This window comes from Podarcis erhardii, assembly GCF_964252035.2.
Source record: "Podarcis erhardii genome assembly, chromosome: 2".
Taxonomy (NCBI): domain Eukaryota; kingdom Metazoa; phylum Chordata; class Lepidosauria; order Squamata; family Lacertidae; genus Podarcis; species Podarcis erhardii.
Genome location: NC_138498.1, coordinates 14,917,224 through 14,940,865, shown reverse-complemented (window position 1 = coordinate 14,940,865; position 23,642 = coordinate 14,917,224). Strand labels below are relative to the sequence as shown.

General features: G+C 49.0%; 2 protein-coding genes across 4 annotated transcripts in view; both read left to right on the top strand.

Moving 5' to 3' along the window:
* Positions 1–18,963, top strand: part of LOC309334896 (inactive dipeptidyl peptidase 10-like) — a 59,833-nt gene extending 40,870 nt beyond the window's left edge. For all 3 annotated transcript variants that reach the window (XM_081849623.1, XM_081849624.1, XM_081849622.1), the window contains 7 exons: positions 575–769; positions 3,996–4,050; positions 4,450–4,549; positions 5,375–5,433; positions 12,826–12,898; positions 16,128–16,204; positions 17,906–18,963. In XM_081849623.1, the coding sequence (XP_081705749.1) occupies positions 575–769; positions 3,996–4,050; positions 4,450–4,549; positions 5,375–5,433; positions 12,826–12,898; positions 16,128–16,204; positions 17,906–18,040 (694 nt within the window). In that variant the 3' untranslated portion in view covers positions 18,041–18,963. The remainder of the gene's footprint in view (positions 1–574; positions 770–3,995; positions 4,051–4,449; positions 4,550–5,374; positions 5,434–12,825; positions 12,899–16,127; positions 16,205–17,905) is intronic.
* Positions 18,964–19,423: 460 nt separating this feature from the next.
* The window catches only part of SLC39A5 (solute carrier family 39 member 5), a 39,840-nt gene continuing 35,621 nt past the window's right edge, over positions 19,424–23,642 (top strand). The window contains exon 1 of the mRNA XM_081849697.1: positions 19,424–20,314. The gene's annotated coding sequence lies outside the window, so the exon portion shown is untranslated. The remainder of the gene's footprint in view (positions 20,315–23,642) is intronic.

Genomic DNA, 23,642 nt, shown 5'->3' with positions numbered 1-23,642 from the left:
ATGCCTTCTTGCAGAAGTGTGTCCATTAAGCAAAACTGCATACAGAAATGTGTTTATTGGGGGTGGGATTACACTAAGAAGCTGAATAATTTTCGGGCGGATTCCAAAAGAGAAAATCCATAAACTGCTGCAGGAATGCGAAGAGCCGGATTTGAGACTGGATAAATCGGAAACAGTGAGAACTGCAACTGACGGTTCCTTCCATCCCTAGCTTGGAGTTGCATCCCAACTTAGCCTTGCCTCCATGCCATTTTGTCCTCACAGCTGTGAATTCATTAATGAATCAGCAGGAAGAGGAACAAGCTAGAAGATGTCCAGTACAGATAGGGAGAGAAAGTGGACTAGGAGGGAGGGGGGAACCTTCATTTTGACAGGGAATTATGGCAGAGGTACCGGTACCTTTCCCCCCTGCTATCCCTGTGGAAATTTGTAAAAAAATTAAAATTAAAAAAAAGAGCTCCGTCCCAGAGCTGTTGGTTTGGGTTCCACTTTAGGTGCAAACATATCCTAGGCCACTAGCTGGTAGGTGTAACATTAATCCATGTTCTGACCTCTGATTGCCTTTTCCCCCCAGCCCAGAATCCCCAGGAGGCCAGCTGGCCACTGAGGAATTCCACCTTGATTGGGACACCGTCCTGTCTAGCTCTTTGGGTGCTGTGGTGGTCCAATTCGATGCTCGGGGATCTAGAAACCAAGGACTCAAGCTGCTGCATGAGGTCAGCCGCCAGCTGGGCTCCTTGGATGTCAAGGACCATGTAGCTCTCATGCGGTAAGGACGCCTGAGCCTCACGTTTTAATACTATTGCTTAACACATGACCGGCCCTGCTATTAGGTAGAGTGAGGAAGCTGGTCCTCTGAAAGGGACGGCAAAGTCTTTGCTAGTCGATTTATCGTTGTTCTACTTTTGCCAGCAGAGAGAGAGGCAGTTGTGGGTTTTTCTGTCTCAGGTGCCAAGTCACTTAGCTAGTCTTGGGGACAATGAACCTAGGGTTGGAAAGGAGACAGAAGCCTCAAGCAGCAAAATGTCTTGGGTCTACAGCAGGGTTCACTGAGGTGTGGGGGCCAGTGGGCACATTTGGAATTTTGAGAGTGTGCCATGGGTTCCAGTCACAAAATGGGGGGCGGGTGTAGCGTAAAACAAAATGGCTGCCACATCTAAAAGAGCAGAAGACGACAGAATCAGCCCCCTTCAGTGGGGAACGTGCACCTCCATCAGCCATCACTGTGTGCTCAAACAAAGAGAAGTTTTTTGCTTCTTTCTCCTGCTCAGAATGGGAGAGAGGGTGGGTGCCCTATCTTGGCATCCAGTGAAATGTAGGCATGTTTAAAGAGGGGGTGTTCTCATTGTTGGAGAGGCTGAGCTAATTCAACCAGGAACTGAGCAGGAAGAGCAAACCGTCTCTTGTGCATTATGGATTTTTGAGATGTTTACTGAGAACTTTTGTGGGCTTAATAGGAGGTCCTGGTGGGCACGCTGGTGCCCGTGGGCACCATGTTAGTGACCCCTGTTCCACAGGATAGATTATGGGGTGAGAGCCAGTAATTCCAAACCTATCCCCTGCTCCTGGGTCTGCATACTGGTTGAAAGGAAAAAAACTGATCACTACTTCCATATCAGCCAGTCACGATCATCCCTTGACACAAGAGGCAGATTCAACTCTTTCTGCTTTTCCTATTTCAAAAGGGATTGCAGCTTTACTTATTTGTCTCCACAGCCTTTCATGCAGCTGGAGATCTTTTTGTGCCAAGCATGGCCGGTATCCTAAATTGCAGGGCAATGCTATGTATATACAGTGGTACCTCGGTTTTTGAACATAATCCGTTCCTTAAGACCGTTCGGCTTCCGAAACATTCAAAAACTGAGGCGCTAATTCAATAGAGAAAATTGAAGAAAACTCAGTGGAAGCTATTTGATTTCTGACATTCGTTCAAAAAACGGAAGCATTTGCTTCCGGGTTTTCGGTGTTTGAAAACCAAAATGTTCGACTTCCAAGACGTTTGAAAACCAAGGTACAACTGCATATATATACTCAGAAGTAAGCCCTGTGAAGATGGGACGCGGGTGGCGCTGTGGGTTAAACCACAGAGCCTAGGACTTGCTGATCAGAAGGTCGGTGGTTTGAATCCCCGCGACGGGGTGAGCTCCCGTTGCTCGGTCCCTGCTCCTGCCAACCTAGCAGTTCAAAAGCACGTCAAAGTGCAAGTAGATAAATAGGTACCGCTCCGGCGGGAAGATAAACGACGTTTCCATGCGCTGCTCTGGTTCGCCAGAAGCGGCTTAGTCATGGTGGCCACATGACCCGGAAGCTGTACGCCGGCTCCCTTGGCCAATAAAGCGAGATGAGCGCCACAACCCCAGAGTCAGTCACGACTGGACCTAATGGTCAGGGGTCCCTTTACCTAAGCCCTGTGAAGTTCAGTAGGACTCACTCTTCAGTAACTGGATTTAGGTTTGCAGTCTGCACAACATTTCCCCCATTGCTTTTTAATACTATTACACTCTGCAGACTAGGGCTTTCCCCCTCTGTCTTGCCCAGCAGCATAATTTTCCCCTCTTCACCTCTCCACGTTTTTTGTATTTGACATCCAACCTGATTAAGAATTTCAACGAGCTTAAAAGGCTTACTCACTTTTTTGCAACTGCTTAGTTGGGGCTTAGCAAAGCAATGTCCCTATTGTTCCCTTTGCACGATGGAAGTAAGGAATTCGTTGTTTTTCCCCCCTTTGCTGATGCTCCGAGTCCCTGACCCTCCTGCCTATCTGATACTATGAGGGACCAATAACAGATACCAGATAAAATTGGGAAGCATTCATGTGCACACCCACATCAACACATTGATTTGCTGCAGTTCTGCAGCAAGGGATTTAACATGAAAGAAGGAGCTAAAGGCATGGGGCTGTTTTGGAGGTTTAAACCTTTGGGCGGTGGGTGGAAAAGACTATTTATGTATGCTACTACTACATCCCATGTTTCGTTAGCCCAAAAATGGAAAATGAGTGAGGTCCCAACTAAAGAAGAATGGCAACTTAAACTGATGGAATACGTGCAGCTTGCGGACCGAACATATAGAATAAGAGAACAAGAAGAACATACATTTGAAAAAGATTGGGAAAATGTTTATTGAATATAGTGGGGGAAACTGTGTGCACTTGAAAACATTGGCAGCATTAAGATAAATTCAACAGTGTAAACAACAACAACAACAACAACAATTTATTATTTATACCCCACCCATCTGGCTGGGTTTCCCCAGCCACTCTGGGCGGCTTCCAACAAAACACTAAAATACAATAACCTATTAAACATTAAAAGCTTCCCTAAACAAGTTTTGATGGATGTACTAATTGACTACTGAGTGGTTTAAAAAGGTAAAGGACCCCTGACAGTTAAGTCCAGTCGCAGACGACTCTGGGGTTGCGGCGCTCATCTCGTTTTACAGGCCGAGGGAGCCAGCGTTTGTCCATAGACAGTGTTTCCGGGTCATGCGGCCAGCTTCTGGCCGCTTCTGGCGCAACGGAACACTGAAACCAGAGCAGCACATGGAAACTCTGTTTACTTTCCTGCCAGAGCGGTGCTTATTTATCTACTTGCACTTTTTGGTGTACTTTCGATCTGCTAGGTTGGCAGGAGCTGGGACCGAACAACGGGAGCTCACTCCGTCGCGGGGATTCGAACCGCCAACCTTCTGATCGGCAAGCCCAAGAGGCTCAGTGGTTTAGACCCACGTCCCTATTTACTGAATGGTTTAGTTTATGTAAAATATGCAGGAATTTATGATATGCAACTTGAACCATGGAAAGCGAAGAAGGGAAGCCATTGACATTTTCAGGTTGTTTAATGAATATTTTAAGTTGTAAAATAGAAAACTTAATAAAAATCGTACACACACACAAAGGAAATGCACAGCCAGGGAGAAGGGCAGTGGTGGTGGCTGGCAGATGATGCCAGGAGCATCAGGTTGCACAAACATGTTTTCCCCTTCTTGTGTTGCAGGTGGCTGCTGCAGCTTCCCTACGTGGATCGCAGGCGCACAGCCGTCTACGGGAAGGTAAATCACATGGTCCTCTGCCTCCTGAGAACATGATGCTCCTCTGTGCCTGCACCCTGCGACCGCGCAGTTCATACCTTGTGTCAGGGATGGGGAACTTGTGGCTCTCCTAGATGTTGTTGGATTCCAACACCCATCAGCCCCAGCTTGCATGGGCAGCGGTGATGGGTGTTGTAGTCTAACAACAGTGGAACAGCAGGTTCCCCAACCCTGATTTAAATGATGCGCTGCTGATTGAAATTTCGTTTGCGGTTTTGTTGCTGTTGTTTTCAGGCTGCGATCGTTCTATTTTAAAAGTTCAAAGTGTTACACAGCACGCTGCTTTAAAAAAAAAATTGAAACATGGAATAAAATGTTTTGAATGAATGAATCATAAAACGTATGTTTGCTTTTGTGTAGGCCTATGGAGGCTTTTTGGCACTGAAGCTCATGGCAACAGCGGAAGACCTCTTTAAATGCGGAACTGGTGTGGCACCCATTACTAGCTTCCGTTTCCACGGTGAGTAGCAGTAAAGACGGTCTGGTTTTCTTTCTTCTTCATTTCTTTCTTTTAAAAAAAGGAATCTAAATTTTGCACCACGATATACTCTGTGAAAAGGGATAAATCTCCTGCATGTATAAATCATGAAGTTTCACTGGAAAATACAAGAACAGTGAAGCAACAAAACCTTGGACCTGCTATCGCCTCGGCCCAGTATACCTGAAGGAGCGTCTCCACCCCCATCGTTCTGCCTGGACACTGAGGTTCGGCTCCGAGGGCCTTCTGGCGGTTCCCTCACTGTGAGAAGTGAGTTACAGATAGGTAGCCGTGTTGGTCTGCCATAGTCAAAACAAAATAAAAAAATTCCTTCCAGTAGCACCTTAAAGACCAACTAAGTTAGTTCTTGGTATGAGCTTTCGTGTGCATGCACACTTCTTCAGATAGAAGTGAGGTTACAGGGAACCAGGCAGAGGGCCTTCTTGGTAGTGACGCCCTCCCTGTGGAACGCCCTCCCATCAGATGTCAAGGAAATAAACAACTATCTGACTTTTCTAAAAGACACCTGAAGGCAGCTCTGTTTAGGAAAGTTTTTAATGCTTGATGTTTTATCGTGCTTTTAATTCTGTTGGGAGTGGCCCAGAGTGGCTGGGAAAACGCAGCCAGATGGGTGGGGTAGAAATAACAATTATTATATTTTTATATTACCGGGGGGAGAGGTGATGACGGACCTCCAGTCAAGTCTCATTGTCCATTTCACTGCTTTGGGGTTCTGCAGCTGTACAGGGGGGGTGTTTATTGGAAGAAGCAACTCCAAAGATCCCTTAACTCTGTCTCTTGCCATAGCTGCCACGTTCTCCGAACGCTACCTGGGGATGCCAGCCCGGGAGGATGCTGCCTACACGGTATGGAGAAAGGAGCAGGAAATAGGGGCTGTTACTTATGCCTTCCTCCACTCCCTCCCACCCCTTCTTGGGTACTGAATGAGGTAGGGTCTGGCACAGGGCCGGATTTAGCTTTGATGAGGCCAGAAGGTACTGAAGGTAATGGGGCCCTTTATATGTCCAGCTGTCTTTCGTCAATAACAAAATTGTCCCTGTTTTTGAATATATGCTGTATGGTAATTTATGGACCTAATAGGTGTTATGTAGTGAAGTTTCACCCTGGGCCAGCAGGGGGATACTGTATATAGTTTTCACTCAGGTCTGTAGATAGTTTTCCCTCAGGTCCGCGTCAGTTATTTTAGGCGGGAACTCTGGGCTGTTGTTGTTACAATGTTGACAGCCGGCTGCCTATAAAAGCAGGCCGGCTGAGCTGTTTGCAGTCAGTTCTATTCCAGCTTACGAAATAAAGAGCTACTTGGAGAAATCGCTGTGTCGTCTGCTATGTCAACCCACAACGTAACACTGGCGACGAGGATGGGATGGATGGACATCAGAGCACAGCCAGATGCGGCCAGCCTCTGAACTGAGCTGAATCACAGAGCTGAATCACAGAGCGAAATCACTGAGCGAAATCACTGGACAGAACCAATTCAGAGCTGACTGTTCTGGCTAGAGCACGGTGTTCCATCCATCGCCCTTCACGCCGGCATCGGAATCATGGCTTCACTTGTGCCTCTACCGCCGTTTGCGCCAGCCTCTGAATCATGGGACTCCTACCTCGCTCGGTTCGACTGCTACCTCCAAGCCAACGAGCTGACAGCAGTATCAAAGGATCGTAAGCGGGGCCTATTCCTCAGCCTCTGTGGGCCTGAGGTGTTTGGGACGGCCCGAGCATTGGTTGCGCCCGAAGCAGTCCAGGCAACACCATGGGACACGATCCAAGAGAAGCTCCGCAACCACTACGCACCAAAGCCGTCCAAGATTGCTGCCCGCCATGCGTTCTACCACCGGAACCAGGCAGAGGGGGAGTCAATCAACAACTACACCACCGCCCTGCGACAGGCTGCAATGCACTGTGAGTTCCGAGACTTAGACGATGCCCTGATGGATCGAATCGTCTGCGGGGTCCGGGACATCCATCTGCAACGGCGTCTCCTCGCCAAGCCAGACCTCACGCTGCAGAAAGCCATTGAGGAGGCTGTGGCCTCAGAAGCTGCTGAACGCTCCGCCCAGGAGATCCGCAAGTGCAGCAGCCCACGTCTTGCTAGGGAGCCAGTTCCGGTGCATCATGAAGAGGCCAGCAGTGATGAGGCATCCTCCAGTGAAGGCGATGACGTGCACCAGACAAAGCGGGAGCACAGGAAGTTCCAACAGAAGTCCAAGGGCCAACCGGAATGTGCCGGCTGCGGAGGCAACCATTCCCGTGCCAAGTGTCGATTCAGAGACGCCATCTGTAGGAAGTGTTCCAGAAGGGGCCACATCGCTAAGGTCTGCCGATCGGCTCCGTCTGACACCCCCCCTTCATCGACTCGCAAGTCCAAGCCTTCACTCCAGTCTGCCAAGGAAAGTTGTTTCGCTCTCACCAACTGCCGCTGCCCGTCTGGAACCACGATTGGCCAAACCGACTCGCCTACGCGACGCAAGCTGAACGTCACGGTGCTCATTGAAGGAGCTCCATGTGACATGGAGATCGACACCGGGTCTGCCCTGTCCATCGTGTCGTGGAGCACCATCAAAAGACTGGTACCCAGAGTGTCCAAAAGGCAACTCGACTCTCACCGCGTACACCTGAGAGACTACCAGGGAAACGACATTCCCGTGGTAGGCGTTGGCCGGTTCCGGATTGCCTTCAAGGATTTTTCGGGCCTGCTCCGGTTGGTGGTGGTCGAAGGTCAGCGGCCAAGCCTCCTAGGGCTAGACTGGTTTGATGCCCTCGGCCTGGAAGTCACCGGCATCAACTGCATCTCTAATGCAGAGACTGAGGGTCTGGTCAAAGACTTTGCCGAGGTTTTTGACGGCACCTTGGGGCAATATACAGGTACGCCCATCTCCTTTAGCCTTGATCCACAAGTCGCCCCCATCAAGCTAAAGCCACGCCGGGTTCCCTTTGCTCTCAAGGCTAAGGTGGACGAACAACTGGACAAACTGATCGCCCAAGGAGTTTTGGAGCCGGTTGACCACGCCAAGTGGGAAACCCCCATCGTCACGCCTGTCAAGCCAGATGGGTCGGTGAGAATCTGCGCTGACTACAAGTGCACGATCAACAAGGCACTTCAGCAGCACGCTTATCCGGTTCCTGTTGTCCAACACCTGCTGCATTCCCTGGGTGAGGGTAAGGTCTTCGCTAAGCTGGACCTTGCCCAAGCCTATCAACAACTGCCAGTCGATGATGCCACTGCTGAAGCCCAGACGATCGTCACCCACCGGGGGGCATTCCGTTGCCGCCGGTTGCAGTTCGGGGTGAGTGTGGCTCCTGGCATCTTCCAAAGCCTTATGGAGCGTCTCCTGCAAGGGCTTCCAGGCGTGGTACCATATTTTGATGACGTCTTGGTGTCTGCAGACTCACACCAGCAGCTGTTCGAGCGCCTCCGTGCCGTGCTGACCAGGTTCCAAGAGGCCGGGCTCAAGGTAAAGAGGGAGAAGTGCCAGATCGCCGTTCCACAGGTAGAGTTCCTGGGCTATCTTATCGATGCCTCCGGCCTTCACCCGACCACATCCAAGATCCGCGCTATCCAGCAGGCCCCCACCCCAAAGAACAAGACGGAGTTGCAGGCGTTCCTGGGGCTGCTGAACTTTTATAACATGTTCCTGCCCCACAAAGCCACAGTGGCTGAGCCTCTTCACCGACTCCTTAGTACAAAGACGCCTTGGGCCTGGGGTCATCGGGAGACGGCGGCCTTCAACGCGGTTAAGGCTCTCCTTTCATCAGACAGTGTGCTGGTACAGTACAGTGAATCCAGGCCGCTGGTCCTTGCCTGCGACGCCTCACCTTTTGGCATCGGTGCTGTCCTTAGTCACCGTTTTCCAGATGGAAGAGAAGCACCGCTCGCCTACTTTTCCAGGACACTATCTCTGACGGAACGGAATTACAGCCAGCTCGACAAGGAGGCATTGGCACTTGTGGCTGGAGTGAAGAGGTTCCATGAATACCTCTATGGCAGGACTTTTGACCTCATCACTGACCACAAGCCACTCCTGGGCCTCCTCGCCGGTGATCGTCCAACTCCCCCGGTCCTCTCGCCACGCATGCTGCGATGGACTGTTTTCCTGGCTGCCTACCACTACCGGCTCATCCATCGCCCGGGGAAATCGATGGGCCATGCCGACGCCCTCAGCCGTTGCCCTCTTCCAGCATTTGTGGAAGACCCGGCTCCAGCTTCATCGCTCCTTCTGATTGAGGATCTTCCGGCAGCGCCTGTATCAGCTGCCACTGTGGCCTCCGCGTCTGCCCAGGATCGCACCATCAGCCGGGTGCTCAACTGGGTGTGGAGGGGGTGGCCACAAGGGCCTTTTGCATCGGAGTTCCAGCCCTTCGCAACCAGACAACATGAACTCTCAGCTCATCGCGGCTGTCTGCTGTGGGGAGACCGCGTCGTGATTCCCCAGGGACTCCGTCAGCGCGTCCTGGAGGCTCTGCACGTTGGCCACCCGGGAATTGTCAAAATGAAGGCGTTGGCTCGGTGTTACGTCTGGTGGCCTAATATGGACGATGCCATCACTGCCTGGGTGTCCGCCTGTCAAGCGTGCCAAGAGTTGAGGCCTGCACCACCGGCAGCTAAGGGACACACCTGGGAGACGCCAAAGACACCCTGGTCGAGGGTGCACATCGATCTGGCTGGCCCCTTTCACGGCCGGACCTTTATGGTAGTGGTGGACGCCTATTCCAAATGGCTGGAGGTCGCCCTGATGCCCTCCACCACTACCGAAGCTGTCATCCGGGTGCTGCGAGGCCTGTTTGCAACGCATGGGTGTCCTGATGTCCTTGTCTCTGACAACGGACCACAGTTCACGTCAGGCACGTTTGAGCGGTATCTTTTGGGACTGGGCATCCGCCATGCCCTAACGGCACCCTTTCATCCATCCAGCAACGGGCAAGCGGAAAGAATGGTGCGCTCGGCAAAAGAGGCACTGGCGCGCCTGGACCGGGGAGACTGGCATGAGCGGGTCGCCGAATACTTGTTCGTGCAACACATCACCCCTCATGCGGCCACAGGGAGGAGTCCTGCTGAACTGCTTATGGGCCGCCGCCTCAGGTCACCGCTCGACCGGCTACACCCGGACTTTGCCGTGGCTGAACCCCCAGGCTGTGCCAACGCGCCACGGTCATTTGTCCCAGGAAACCAGGTCTTTGCCCGGAACTATGTGGGGGACATTCCTTGGGTGCCAGCCACAGTAGTGGGAGTCACTGGACCTCGCTCGTACCAGGTGGCACTCGAAGACGGACGCTTGTGGCGACGGCACATAGACCAGCTTAGGCACAGGGTTGGGGACTTGGACACTACCGAGGTGCCCCCAACTGCGCTTGCGGCTCCAGAAGAGACACGTACAGATGGCGAGGCCCCACCTACACCTCCCTCGCAAACTGCCAGCGTGGAGCCGAACCAAGCCGCTTCAGAGGGTCTGCCAGACTTACCACAGACTCAGACCACTCCACTTGCGGAGGCTCCACCCACAGCAGCGGATCCAGGGGAGTTGGTTCCAACGCCACCTAGGGTCGCACCACAGCCTCAGCAAGAACTGTGTGGCCCCCCGGACTTGGCTACCAGTCCCCGGCGGTCTGGCAGAGTTTCCAAGCGCCCAATTTATTTAAAGGACTATGTTGTTGGACATGTATCACTGTTGGTCTAAGTATGGGAAATGTAACCAATATGCTTTTGTGCCTAATTGAACCATTACGCGTAGTGCTGTATATGAGGAAACCATTACGATTGTAACTAACGCCTTATCTCGGTGGGGAGGGGTGTTATGTAGTGAAGTTTCACCCTGGGCCAGCAGGGGGATACTGTATATAGTTTTCACTCAGGTCTGTAGATAGTTTTCCCTCAGGTCCGCGTCAGTTATTTTAGGCGGGAACTCTGGGCTGTTGTTGTTACAATGTTGACAGCCGGCTGCCTATAAAAGCAGGCCGGCTGAGCTGTTTGCAGTCAGTTCTATTCCAGCTTACGAAATAAAGAGCTACTTGGAGAAATCGCTGTGTCGTCTGCTATGTCAACCCACAACTTAACAATAGGTATCTAAAGCTACTTGCACATGCAGAATGTAGGCACCCTATATATAGAAATGAGCAAACCAGTGATATTTTAGGGAGCAGGCTAGCAGGCAGAGCCCATTACTTACACAACACAATACACTGTTGCTGTATGTAGGTTTTATTTTTTTGGTTATCTTATATTTTGGAAATGTACATCCAGGGTTTTTCCCCCCTTTAATTTTTTTGGGGGGCCCCAAGAGAGTGGGGCCCTAAGCTATAGCTGGTTTAGCTTATATGTAAAGCCGGCACTGGTCTGGCAGGCCTTATTTCTCAAGCATTACTTGACTGCCCCTTTCACAGAGAAGCCCCCTGAATCTGAAAGCAACACTGGCATGCTCAGGTTGTGTGAACCAAGTCCAACTTTTTCTTTCCCAAGGTGCGCGAGTGTTACTTGCCCTACTGCCTTTTTCAGGTGGGGAGATTTCTCCCACACTCTCCCAACTTTATCATACATTTAAATGACTCTACGTCTCCCGAAAGGACGCGGGTGGCGCTGTGAGTTAAACCACAGAGCCTAGGACTTGCCAATCAGAAGGTCGGCGGTTCAAATCCCTGCGACGGGGTGAGCTCCCGTTGCTCGGTCCCTGCTCCTGCCAACCTAGCAGTTCAAAGGCATGTCAAAGTGCAAGTAGATAAATAGGTACTGCTCTGGTGGGAAGGTAAACGGCGTTTCCGTGTGCTGCTCTGGTTCGCCAGAAGCGGCTTAGCCATGCTGGCCACATGACCTGGAAGCTGTATGCCAGCTCCCTCAGCCAATAAAGCGATATGAGCACTGCAACCCCAGAGTCGGTCACGACCGGACCCAATGGTCAGGGGTCCCTTTACCTTTACTATGTCCCCTGAAGACGCTTGGGGACTGTAGTTTACTAAGAGTGCTGTGAATTGTGGCCCTGTTGAGGGGTAGACAACATACCCAGGATCCTTTAGGAGGAAAATTTGCTTTATTTAGCCGTATTAATTTCTGAAAATCCCTACCCACACCGTCTAGGTCACAGAGTGCTTGCAGAAGTTTGCAGAAAAACTCGCACACAAAACAAAACAATAAAACACCACTGTGAATGGGGAAAAAAAGTGACTCCATTGTAAAAGGAAGGCCTAACATATCGCTGATGCAGTGCAGGCCCATAGTTGAGCTGGCAAACACAGAATCCTGAGCTGTCACATTTCGTTGTTTTTTTATAATTTTCAGTTTTATACATTTCAGTAATTTTACAATCATTTTAACATTTCAAAACTTGACTTCCTTCCCTTTCTTTCTGCGGTTCATTAAATTTATTTCTAATATGTTATGCATATCCAAATTAACTTAATTTGTTCATTTATCCACCTACTTTAAATATATATTCTTATAAAACTGCGGGTGATTACAATAATCCTGCCAATGTTCTTATCTTGTGTGTTTGTAAATATTCCATAAACCATTTCCATTCTTTTATAAAAAGCTTGTGATCTTGATTTCTTATTTCTCCGGTAAGTTACGCCATTTCTGCATATTCTATAAGTTTTTGTACCCGTTCTTCTTTTGCTGGGACCCCAAAGAAGAGAGAAGAAAAGAAATGGAAAGAAAATGAGCTGTTACATTTTGAACCCGTTTCTCTGGTGCTACTTTCTCAGTGGCTCCCAGCTTCCCCATTCCACTTGCCCCACGAAATCACCAATTACCATATTTTTTTGCTCTATAAGACTCACTTTTTCCCTCCTAAAAAGTAAGGGGAAATGTGTGTGCATCTTATGGAGCGAATGCAGGCTGCGCAGCTATCCCAGAAGCCAGAACAGCAAGAGGGATTGCTGCTTTCACTGCACAGCGATCCCTCTTGCTGTTCTGGCTTCTGAGATTCAGAATTTTTTTTTTCTTGTTTTCCTCCTCCAAAAACTAGGTGCGTCTTGTGGTCTGGTGCGTCTTATAGAGCGAAAAATACGGGTTGGGGTTTTTTTCCCAGCTGTGTATCCATGTGTGATTTGCCAGAACCTACAACATGTCCGTGCAGAGCTTGGGCACTTCCTCCAATTCCTGCTTGCACAAGTGCACTCCTGATTTATAACCTGATTGCGCAGGAAAAGCTTTCCTTGTTGCTGCTGTAAAGGAGCAGAGTGGGGAGGGAGACAGATATTTTGGTGCTTCGTTCCTGCCTCTTCCACCCTTTTCCTTTTCCTCCCTCCAGATGGCCTCTGTGTTGGAGGAAGCGCCCCACCTCAAGGACATAAATGTCCTCCTTGCCCATGGAACTGGAGATGGTAAGGTTTGACCTCTCCATTGACTCTCCCACTCGCCCATCCCATCCCCTAACAATGATCTTCAGGTTGACTCCAGGGTTTGGGGGGTGGAACTGGGAACAATGTACTGGAATGGGCTCCTTCCCAGTTGCCTCCTTATACAGGAAGATAGGAAGGTGCCTTATAATACCTTCTGCACTCTGTCAGTGGATTTCCAGGATTTCAGACAGAGGACTCTCCTACCTGGAGATGCTGGCACTGTGGTCTAAACCACTGAGCCTCTTGAGCTAGCTGATTGGAAGGTCGGCGGTTCAAATCCCCGCAATGGGGTGAGCTCTCGTTGCTCTGTCCCAGCTCCTGCCAACCTAGCAGTTCGAAAGCACACCAGTGCAAGTAGATAAATAGGTACTGCTGTGGCGGGGAGGTAAACAACGTTTCCGTGTGCTCTGGGTTCCATCACGGTGTTCCATTGCGCCAGAAGCGTTTAGTCCTGCTGGCCACATGACCCGGAAAGTTGACTGTGGACAAATGCCAGCTCCCTCGGCCTGAAAGCGAGATGAGTGCAGCAACCCCATAGTTGCCTTTGACTGGACTTAACCATCCAGGGGACCTTTACCTTTACCTTTACCTTTACCTTTACCTTCTGTGTTCAAAGCAGATGTTCTACCACCTTTCCCATCTTTTCCCCTTGGGAGCAATGCCCTTGGTGGGTTCCCTCCCTGAGTTGGCTTACCTCGTCCCTATTCTTTTCTGCCCATTTGTCTATGTCCTCTTCCTTTGGGTCCAGTCTTTGCATCTGCCCACAGGGAAAGAGCACGGGCAGTGGAAGCCATTGTTCTTTTCCCTTGTTCCTGCCGCTGGAGTGGGGAGGTGAGGGAGAAGCAGCAGTAGGGATTCCCCACACAATGCACTGAGGACTACAGTGGTACCTCGGGTTAAGAATTAAATTAATTCCGGAGGTCCGTTCTTAACCTGAAACTGTTCTTAACCGGAAGCACCACTTTAGCTAATGGGGCCTCCTGCTGCCGCTGCACAATTTCTGTTCTCATCCTGAAGCAAAGTTCTTAACCCGAGGTACTAGTTCTGGGTTAGCGGAGTCTGTAACCTGAAGCGTATGTAACCCGAGGTACCACTGTAAAGGGGGGTCGCACCATAGCTGTCAACTTACAGATTTGAAAATAAGGGACCAGCAGCCTTGAAAATAAGGGACCAGCAGCCAAAATAAGGGACCTGCAGCCTCACCTGTTCCAGGCACTCCAGTCTTCCTGTCCTCCTGCAGTCTGGTCAAACTCATGCTGGTAGCTTCGAGAACACTGTCCAACCAACTTTGTAACCAGAGGTTCAACTGAATAGAATCTGAATCACATGCACCACAAGGCCTATGCAGCCTCAACTTAAGACGGCTCCCCAGCCTGGCTTTGCACTGCAAAGTTTGCAGCAGCACGTGCAACAAAATGGCGTCCAGCATTCAAAAAACTCCTCAGCTTGCATTAACTAGCCACACACAAGTCATGCAAGCTCCACCCCCCAGTCGTTCTTAGACTTCTTATTGGGTGAGCAACATAGCCAAGCAACACAGTTGGAGCCTCCCTCCTCCCTGGCCGGAAGGGAGGGAGGGAGAGGAGCTGCTTCCTTTGAAATTTAAGGGACGTTTAAGGGACATCCATCAATAAGGGACAGCAGCGGGACATGGTGCTGGAATAAGGGACTGTCCCTTCAAATAAGGGACACTTGACAGCTATGGGCCGCACATTGGCAGTGGTTGGGGCCAGAGCCAAAAGTGGATAGGGCACCCCTGTGTGCATGTGCGTCTCGTTCTCTGTGTCACCCCTTTTTCTCTCTCAGCCACATCATTTCCCCTTATGTTCCCCCCACCCCCACTTTGACACCCTTGTGAAATTAGCCCAAGGTATGCATGAAATTAAGGGATGCGAGTGGCGCTGTGGGTTAAACCACAGAGCCTAGGGCTTGCCGATCAGAAGGTCGGCGGTTCAAATCCCCACAACGGGGTGAGCTCCTGTTGCTCGGTCCCTGCTCCTGCCCACCTAGCAGTTCGAAAGCACGTCAAAGTGCAAGTAGATAAATAGCTACCGCTCTGGTGGGAAGGTAAATGGCATTTCCCTGTGCTGCTCTGGTTCGCCAGAAGCGGCTTAGTCATGCTGGCCACATGACCCGGAAGCTGTATGCCGGCTCCCTCAACCAGTAAAGTGAGATGAGCACCGCAACCCCAGAGTCGTCCGCAACTGGACCTAACGGTCAGGGGTCCCCTTTACCTTTACGCATGAAATTAGACTCAGGCCCAGGTTTCCTACCCCTAGTTAACTGGTTTTTCTCTCTGGGAATGATAACAGAGTTGGAAGGGACTCCTAGGGTCAACCCCCTGCAATGTAGGAATCTCAGCTAAGGCATTTGTTATAAGAAAAAAACTGCTCCTTTTCCCCTTATGGGGTGTCCAAGAGCCAGTATAAAGTCCTTAAATGGGTTCCCTATCAGTAGGAGAAAATAACAGAGACCAACCAGAGTATATTGAGAAGCAAAGCAGTTAGTAAGCCTAATCTTTATTAAACCGTTGCAACAGGGTCCCCACTCGCCACATGCAGGAGGGAGGAGGAACCCTGAACAATAGTGCACAAGCCCTTATACAGACTTTTGAAATTGCCCACCCTGTAGCCCAAGACCACCCCCCATCTTACATACATCACCAGAAGGAGGCGGTCTACAGCAGAAATCCTGTCTGCCAGGATATCTGTTAATGGTCACTGATTGCTTTTCCTGGGCATCCTGGCCATTCTTTTGTGATAGTAAATACTTTAATTCCTGAATCCAGGTCAAAGACTCACCCTATTGATACACAAATACGCCCTTAAGACAGAATTTGCAACTGAAAAGGCAATGGGAACGCTTTCCCCATTTTCCTCCCTTGCTGCAAAGGAATATTTGAGGTCACTGGGAGAATCAAAAGGGCTTCAAGATTGTTCTCCTATACTATTTCAGACACGTGGTTTATATACTTATGTATGTGTTTGCCTTGTACATTTATGTACATTTAATTTATATTTGAGACCTTAGAATTCTTATAATGCATCCATGACAGATGGCTCTATCCATACTAGAAATGGTTTTTCCATATGCCAAAGCCAGTTTCTCTTACTCCTAATTGACCATTCAGAAGGGAGCCTACAGAGAGACAGACAGATGCCAATCAGATGTGCTAGCCATTGTCTCACATTCTGCCTCTTTCCTCTGGCAGCCACAGTGCATTTCCAGCATACAGCTGAACTTCTTATCCGGCTTCTAGCTGCAGAGTCTAACAACTACACTACCCAGGTAGGATGGATTAGGAAAGAGGGACCAGGTTTGTGGGAGTGAGGAGCTACTCTTTGTGCCCCACCAGACTGGTGTGGGTTTTTCTTTTTTTGCGAGTGTATTCTGCAATTATGCTGAAGTGGAGTTGATTTTATGCTGAACCCTCTATGCATCATTCTGCCTTATTAAGATGTTTTGTGACGTTTCTACAACATTGCTTCATTATCGCTGTGTGGAGGGGCACTCCTGCACTGTGATGCAATGAAAGCAGGGCAACCCCCCACACTGAAACATTAGCGATAATAAAAAGTTACGGGATTTCAGGGAAAAAAGATTGGAAATGAAGCAATCTGACCAACCCAAAACAGTTTCAGGTTGCAAACGGTATTGGTCGCCCTGTCTGATTACCTCTGTTGGGAGAGAGATGGGGGCGTGTGTCCCTGTTAATTCTCCTTGATCTCCAGGCGGCATTCGATACCATTGATTAGGGCATCTTTCTGGAGCAGCTGTTGGGAAGCGGGGTTTGGTAGCACTGTGCGGTGGTTCTGATCCAATTTGGATGTTTTTTTCCAGAGGGTGGTGGTACTTTTATGTATATTAACATTTTATGCTTTTATTTCAGATTTACCATATTTTTCGCTCTATAAGACACACTTTTCCCCCTTCAAAAATTAAGGGGAAATGTGTGTGCGTCTTATGGAGGGAATGCAGGCTCCTTGGCTTCAGCGATAGCAATGCGAAGCCTCCAAAGTGCAGAGGGAGACTCCCCCTGCGCTCCGGAGGCTTCGTGTTGCTTTCGCTAAGCCGCCTGAAGCCCCCGGAGCTTCAGGCAGCTATCCGCAAGCCTTTGGAGTGCAGGAGGAGTTCCCGGCGTGCTCCGAAGGCTTGTGGATATCCGCCTGAAGCCTGGAGAGCGAGAGGGGTCGGTGCATACGAATCCCTCTTGCTCTCCAGGCTTCGCTTCGCTGGAGAGGCGCTGCACATTTTCCCCTCTCTGCGCAGCACCCCTTCAGCCAAGCGGGAGGAGAAACGGAAGGTGCTCCGTTTCTCCTGCCGCTTCGCTGAAGGGACGCTGAGCAGAGAGGGGGAGATTTATTTTCTCCTGTTCTCCCCCTCCTATGGTCCGGTGCGTCCTATAGAGCGAAAAATATGGTAAATGGATACTTTTTATTTTTTGGTACAGTCGTACCTCGGAAGTCAAACACCTTGTGAGTCGAACATTTTGGCTCCCGAACATTGCAAACCTGGAAGTGAGTGTTCCAGTTTGCAAATGTTCTTTAGCACCCGAATGTCCTCCGTGGGTTCCAATTGGCTGCGGGAGATTCCTGCAGCCAATCGGAAGCTGCACCTTGGTTTCCGAACGTTTTGGAAGTTGAACACACTTCCGGAATGGATTTTGTTCGACTTCCGAGGTACGACTGTATTGCGAGTTGCTTTGAGTTTACTTTTTGTAAAAAAAAGAAAGAAAGAGAAGTGACTAATAAGGACAAGAAGCAACAAAAACAGCAACGTACAAAAGCTGGGATGCCGTGATGAGCACAAATTGCGAATGCAGAATGGAAAAGATAACTGGAGGTTGTTTTCCATGTGTGCCTACCCAGGATTGCAAGAAAACATTCCAGATTGTAAGGTCCCCCTGGTATTGTGTTAAAGTGTCGTGCCAAACTGATGGTGCTATAGAATAAAAAAGGAAACTTCCCTAACCTTGTATCTGTTTCCCAGATCTACCCAGATGAAGGCCACACATTCGAGTTCAGCCAGCGCCACCTCAGCCAGAGGCTCCTCTCCTTCTTTCGGAGCTGCTTTGAGGATCCGAAGCATGCACATCTGTTATCTGAGGAAGATGAGGACCCGTAGTGTTTTTCCCAGTGAGGGACACTGAGGACCGCCAGCTGCTGCTGATTTCACTTGCCCTTTTCTTTGCTGCGCTGGCAACTCACGGCAGCACTTTTGCACATCCCACGGACCTGCACTTTGTGTGTGTTCTGCATTAAGCACATCGTTTGGCGCTGCCGATCACGTCCTCCTAAGGACCCCTGCTTTTACTTTAAAAACCCTGACGCGTTTCCACCCCTTGGGACTGTGAAGACAGCTTTATAAAATGTATGCGTCTGCATGCGAATCCCAAAGCCAGGGGGAGGGACTTCTAGTGGTCAAGGGATGGTGGGTATTTATTCCGTATGCCTTACTTATTCCCTTTGCCCTTGCAAAAGAGTAGCAGAGAAGCATAACGAGCTATGAAACGTAGGCAAACCTATTCAAAGTCACTCCCGTCGTGTGAGCTTTTATTACAACAGAGAAAAGTTCGGGCTCCTTTGCTGCAGAATTGCTATTCCCTCCTCCCCTTCCGCCCAGTCTTTCGTCAGCAAAGAGTATATACAGCCCTGCAAGGACCAGCAGTTTTGTTAAAGATCCTTCACAGTTCTTTCCCCCAGTTTCCACAAATGTGGATGAAATATACTTGGAGTCGAGAGTGGATTTCATGCTCTTTCTTCAGCTCATAGTGGTGAGGAGGAATGGAAGTTCCCCCAGAATGTCTGCTTTATATACATTATTTACACAATGGGCCCCACGTGATTGGCTAATTCCGGAACTCTCCTGTAGGCCAATCAGGTTGCGGATTCACTTCCACCTGGAGCTGGATTGGGTGGCTCCTGTGGACCAATCAGACTGCTGCATTCTGGATCCTATTGTTCTAGGACCAATCAGACTGCTGCATTCTGAATCCTATTGTTCTAGGACCAATCAGACTGCTGCATTCTGGATCCTATTGTTGTAGGACCAATTAGACTGCTGCATTCTGAACCCTATTGACCAGTCAGACTGCTGCATTCTGGATCCTATTGTTCTAGGACCAATCAGACTGCTGCATTTTGGATCCTATTCAACTCAGTACATAACAGTGGAGAAGCAGTAGAATCATAGAATCAAGGAATTGTACGGCTGGAAGGCACCCTGAGAATCACCTAGTCCAACCCTTGCAATGCAGGAATATGCAGCCACCCCATTCTCAGCACCCTGCTCTAACCACCTGAGCTATATTGTGCAGTTGTCTGATCTGTAAGCCAGGAATGTTCTCAATTGAAACCCTGCTTCCTCCATGAACTCGCTAGATAGCCTTTGGCAAAGTACCTTTTGCAAAGCTTTTCCTGCCACGTTGACCGCGTACACAACCATACTTTCAAATTAAAATCAATTAAAGCACACAGTTCCCTAAAAAATAATAATCATGGGAACTGTAGTTTCCTCCTCTCAGAACTACAATTCCCACCACCCTCAGCAAATTGGGATTTTTTTTTTGCAGGAGATTTTGTGTTTTAAGTATATAGTGCGCACACCATCTGTTATCTCGAAACTTTCCCCCTACGGCAGGCACAAGGGAAAGGCACAAAGGCTGGGGCTTGCAGCATAGCTGTCAAGCGTCCCTTATTTGGTGGGACAGTCCCTTATCCCAGCACCATGTCCCGCTGCTGTCCCTTATTGATGATGTCCCTTCAATTTCCTGGGTTTCAAAGGAAGCAGCTCCTCTCCCTCCCTCCCAGGGAGGAGGGAGGCTCCAACTGTGTTGCTTGACTGCGTTGCTCACCCAATAAGGAGTCTAAGAACGACTGGGGGGTGGAGCTTGCATGCCTTGTGCTGATCAAATCGGCCGCATTGCCTGGGGACTCGCCTTTGCTCAGCGCTTCCCAGCGGATAGGTGACGGTGGTTTTCCTTGCTGCATCCCCTTTGCCGGGTTGCTGCGCTGTGGGAACAACCACTTGAGGCTTCGTTTGGCTGCTGGTTGACTAAAATCCCTTATTTTGGCTGCTGATCCCTTATTTTCAAATCTGTAAGTTGACAGCTATGGGTTGCAGAGGGGTGGCAACCTGACATTTTGCATTCAGCCTTTTATTTTTCCTTCACCCTTGAGCTGTAGCCATCAATTCCCAGACAGCCTCTTGACTTTCCAAACTCCTCCTTGGTCCCCGGGCTGCCTGTCTCCTGTTTGCCACTCCCAGGTCCATCGAGCAGCAGTTGGATAGAGCCCCAGCGACCTTTGACCCTTGCAGCTATTCAGGCAGCCAGACCTTCGAGCACCAGGAGCGACAACACCTGGCCTTCCCAACCACCTGAGAAGCTGACAAAACAAGGTAACTTGTCGAGTTTAAATCTTCCGCAGGCTGCAGGCTCAACTCACCCACCTTCCAAACACACACGTGCAGCCATCCCAAAATTTGCTCAGGATACGCGACTTTCCTTTGGGGAAACCCAAAGGAGATTTCTTAAAGTCATCCCTGCAAACTGGCATTTTAGAAACAAATGCCATTTCTTTTAGGAGGAATTCCAAACTGCAGCTTCATTCAATCCATGCAGGTTTATCCATGTGGCTTATCATTATAGATGTCTGAAGAGGAACCATTCTGTCGAATGAATGCCCCATTAGGTTTTCCCGGGGCCACCCAGCCAGATGGGTGTGGTATAAAGAATAAATTGTTTTTATTCTCAGAACCCTTTGTGGGACATCTGCCCCAAACTGATAACCTCACGCATTGCATATTCATGGCACCCTTTATATTTGGTGATCCTTGCAGTGGATGCTGTCTCTGCAAACAAAGGTGGGGGTTGTAACTTTCTTTTCTTTGTTTATTAATTAATTTTAATTAATTTTTTTATTATTCAAAATTATAACAAGACATATTATCCAAAAACATATCATCCTTGTTCCCCCCACATTTTTCCTCACTCCCCCTCCTTCCCCCCACAGAATCCCCCCACCCCACCCCACCCGACTTCCCTCAGTTCCAGTCTTTGATTTCTCTAGAAATGCTATTTTCTGCATGTTACTTTCAATTGTTAGGTAGAAAATAGATTTCCAGAGAGTACAATTTCTCATATCATAATTGGCAGATGTCAGTAAAGATCAGGCTTACTAGCTGCTTTGCTTCTCTAATAATAATAATAATAATAATAATAATAATAATAATAATAGTAGTAGTAATAGCAGCACCTTCCGGCTTTCCCTACCCTACAAAGGTATGGGAGTCCCTTGTACTCCATTTTACCCTCTTGATTTCCTTTTATTGCATTCAGATCCGAGGGGGACCCATTGGAAAAGAAGCTCTTGCTCTTCTTTGACATTTCTTCCTGAGAGCTGCCCCAGATTTGGGGGATGTGGGTTTTAAGTTCCTTAAAGTAAAATAAAATGCAACCCTCAAGCTTTTGATCCCCACGTACAAGGGAAAGAGAGATGCTAGGAAAGCTAATCAATTGCATGAACTTTCCAGCTTGGAAGACAAAAAGAACTTGTATGTTGAGGTTTTTGAATTAGTGCCGTTTCAGCCTTAGGTTTGCCCATATTACTTTTCTCTGGTCTCTCCTGGTGTAATCATTTTTGGCTAAGGGTTTGTTTTTGCAGTGGGGGAGTGGTAGGGGCTGATATCTCCCACCCACCCCGCCAAGTGGTTTGCGGTTTTCTGGCTGATCTTGGCTATATTTGTTCGAAGCTACGAGATCATATACACCCTCACAGATTTGAAAACCAGTGTTTCTTCCCCAGGTCATGGAAGCAGTAGCTAATAAAATGGTCACCTGTGTTAAACTCTTTTCTGTGTTGCTCTCATCCTCCCGCCTTTGGATCTTTGCCACTGTGCATGTGCTGAGCCACAAACCCAGTATCTCTGATTTACCGCGTTGGGGGAGACAGAATGCCGTAGTAGATGGACTTTTCTTTTTACTGCACTCTTCTTGCTTTCTCAGCTTTCATATCCTCTCAGCCAACACTAATCAAAGGAGTTATTTCACCCATTCAGCTACCAGTTATCAAGTGCAAAACAGCTGATTTTTCTGCATGATGCCTCGGTGCCTGGCTGCTGCAACTAAACTGTTGGGAAAGTGTTGGGTTTGAGCTGTGGTGGCCCACTCAGGTGTGTGCAAACTTGTATGTGTAAACTAGGCCATAAAGACAGGTGTTAACATGCTTGGTTGCTTGGTTTTTGGTGACCTTGAGTCCAGTTACCAACTCTCTGTGTGACCTTCCTCACAGGGCTGTTGTGAGGATCAAATTTGGAGGGCACCTCCATGTATGCTGCCTTGAGCTCCTTAGAGGAAATATATATGAATATGAGGCAATGACAAACCTAGACAACATCTTAAAAAGCAGAGACATCACCTTGCCAACAAAGGTCCGTATAGTAAAAGCTATGGTTTCCCCAGTAGTGATGTATGGAAGTGAGAGCTGGACCATAAAGAAGGCTGATCGCCGAAGAATTGAGGCTTTTGAATTATGGTGCTGGAGGAGACTCTTGAGAGTCCCATGGACTGCAAGAAGATCAAACCTATCCATTCTGAAGGAAATCAGCCCTGAGTGCTCACTGGAAGGACAGATCCTGAAGCTGAGTCTCCAATACTTTGGCCACCTCATGAGAAGAGAAGACTCCCTGGAAAAGACCCTGATGTTGGGAAAAATGGAGGGCACAAGGAGAAGGGGACGACAGAGGACAAGATGGTTGGACAGTGTTCTCGAAGCGACTAACATGAGTCTGACCAAACTGCGGGAGGCAGTGGAAGACAGGAGTGCCTGGCCTTCTCTGGTCCATGGGGTCACGAAGAGTCGGACACGACTAAACAACAACATCTATAGCTTGGTGATTTGGTGTGGCAGGTGGGCATTCTGCAGAAAGAGTGGGCATTCTGCAGAAAGGGTGAGCAGGGGAAGGTTTCAACAATCCCATTTGCTGTGTTGCTCCCCGCCACCACTTTATACAAATTCAATGGAGTTTGTTGCATTCACATGTTGTTTGCCCCTTACTTCGTTATTTTCCTACAAATCCTACAAAATCATGCAATGAGGGGGAAAGGAGCTCTTCTCCTATAATCTAACGCATTAATTTTTTGCAGCGGTGAAGTAAGTTTGTCAACAGTTCTGTATCAAAAGCTTCAGCAATGTTTTCCAAGTGACTCACAATCATACATGGATCAGCTGGTATTCGCCAACCAGCCATCTGCTCAATAATATTTTTTTAAAAGCTTCCCAAATGCTGTTACGGCTTGGTGGGTCCAAGTGATATGTATGAGGCCTGCATGAGCCGTATGCCCATTGTCGTGTAACTATCCTGTAAACAAATCGGAACAAATAAAGACCAGATTAAATTATGTAATCCGCCATGCAAGTCAGGATGAATACTCAATGGAGAGGCCTTGTATCTGGTCTTAACTGAGCTTCAATTCTGGTATGTTTGCTAGGTGGTTGTATGAAAATGAGCAGTTACCCTGATTTGCTTGTGGGTCATTTATGCCTCTTCCATTTGTTTGTTCCACACATAGGAGGCAATTCCTAGGGGCCAAGGTCCCTTCAGCACCCTCTAAAATATTTGAGGGGGCCAGAGTCCCCCCAAAGTTGATGGGCATTGCCATTCAAATGGTGTTTGTGTGTGTGGCACGTCATGTGTTTGATTATGTTGGATGGGGCTTACCTGGCCT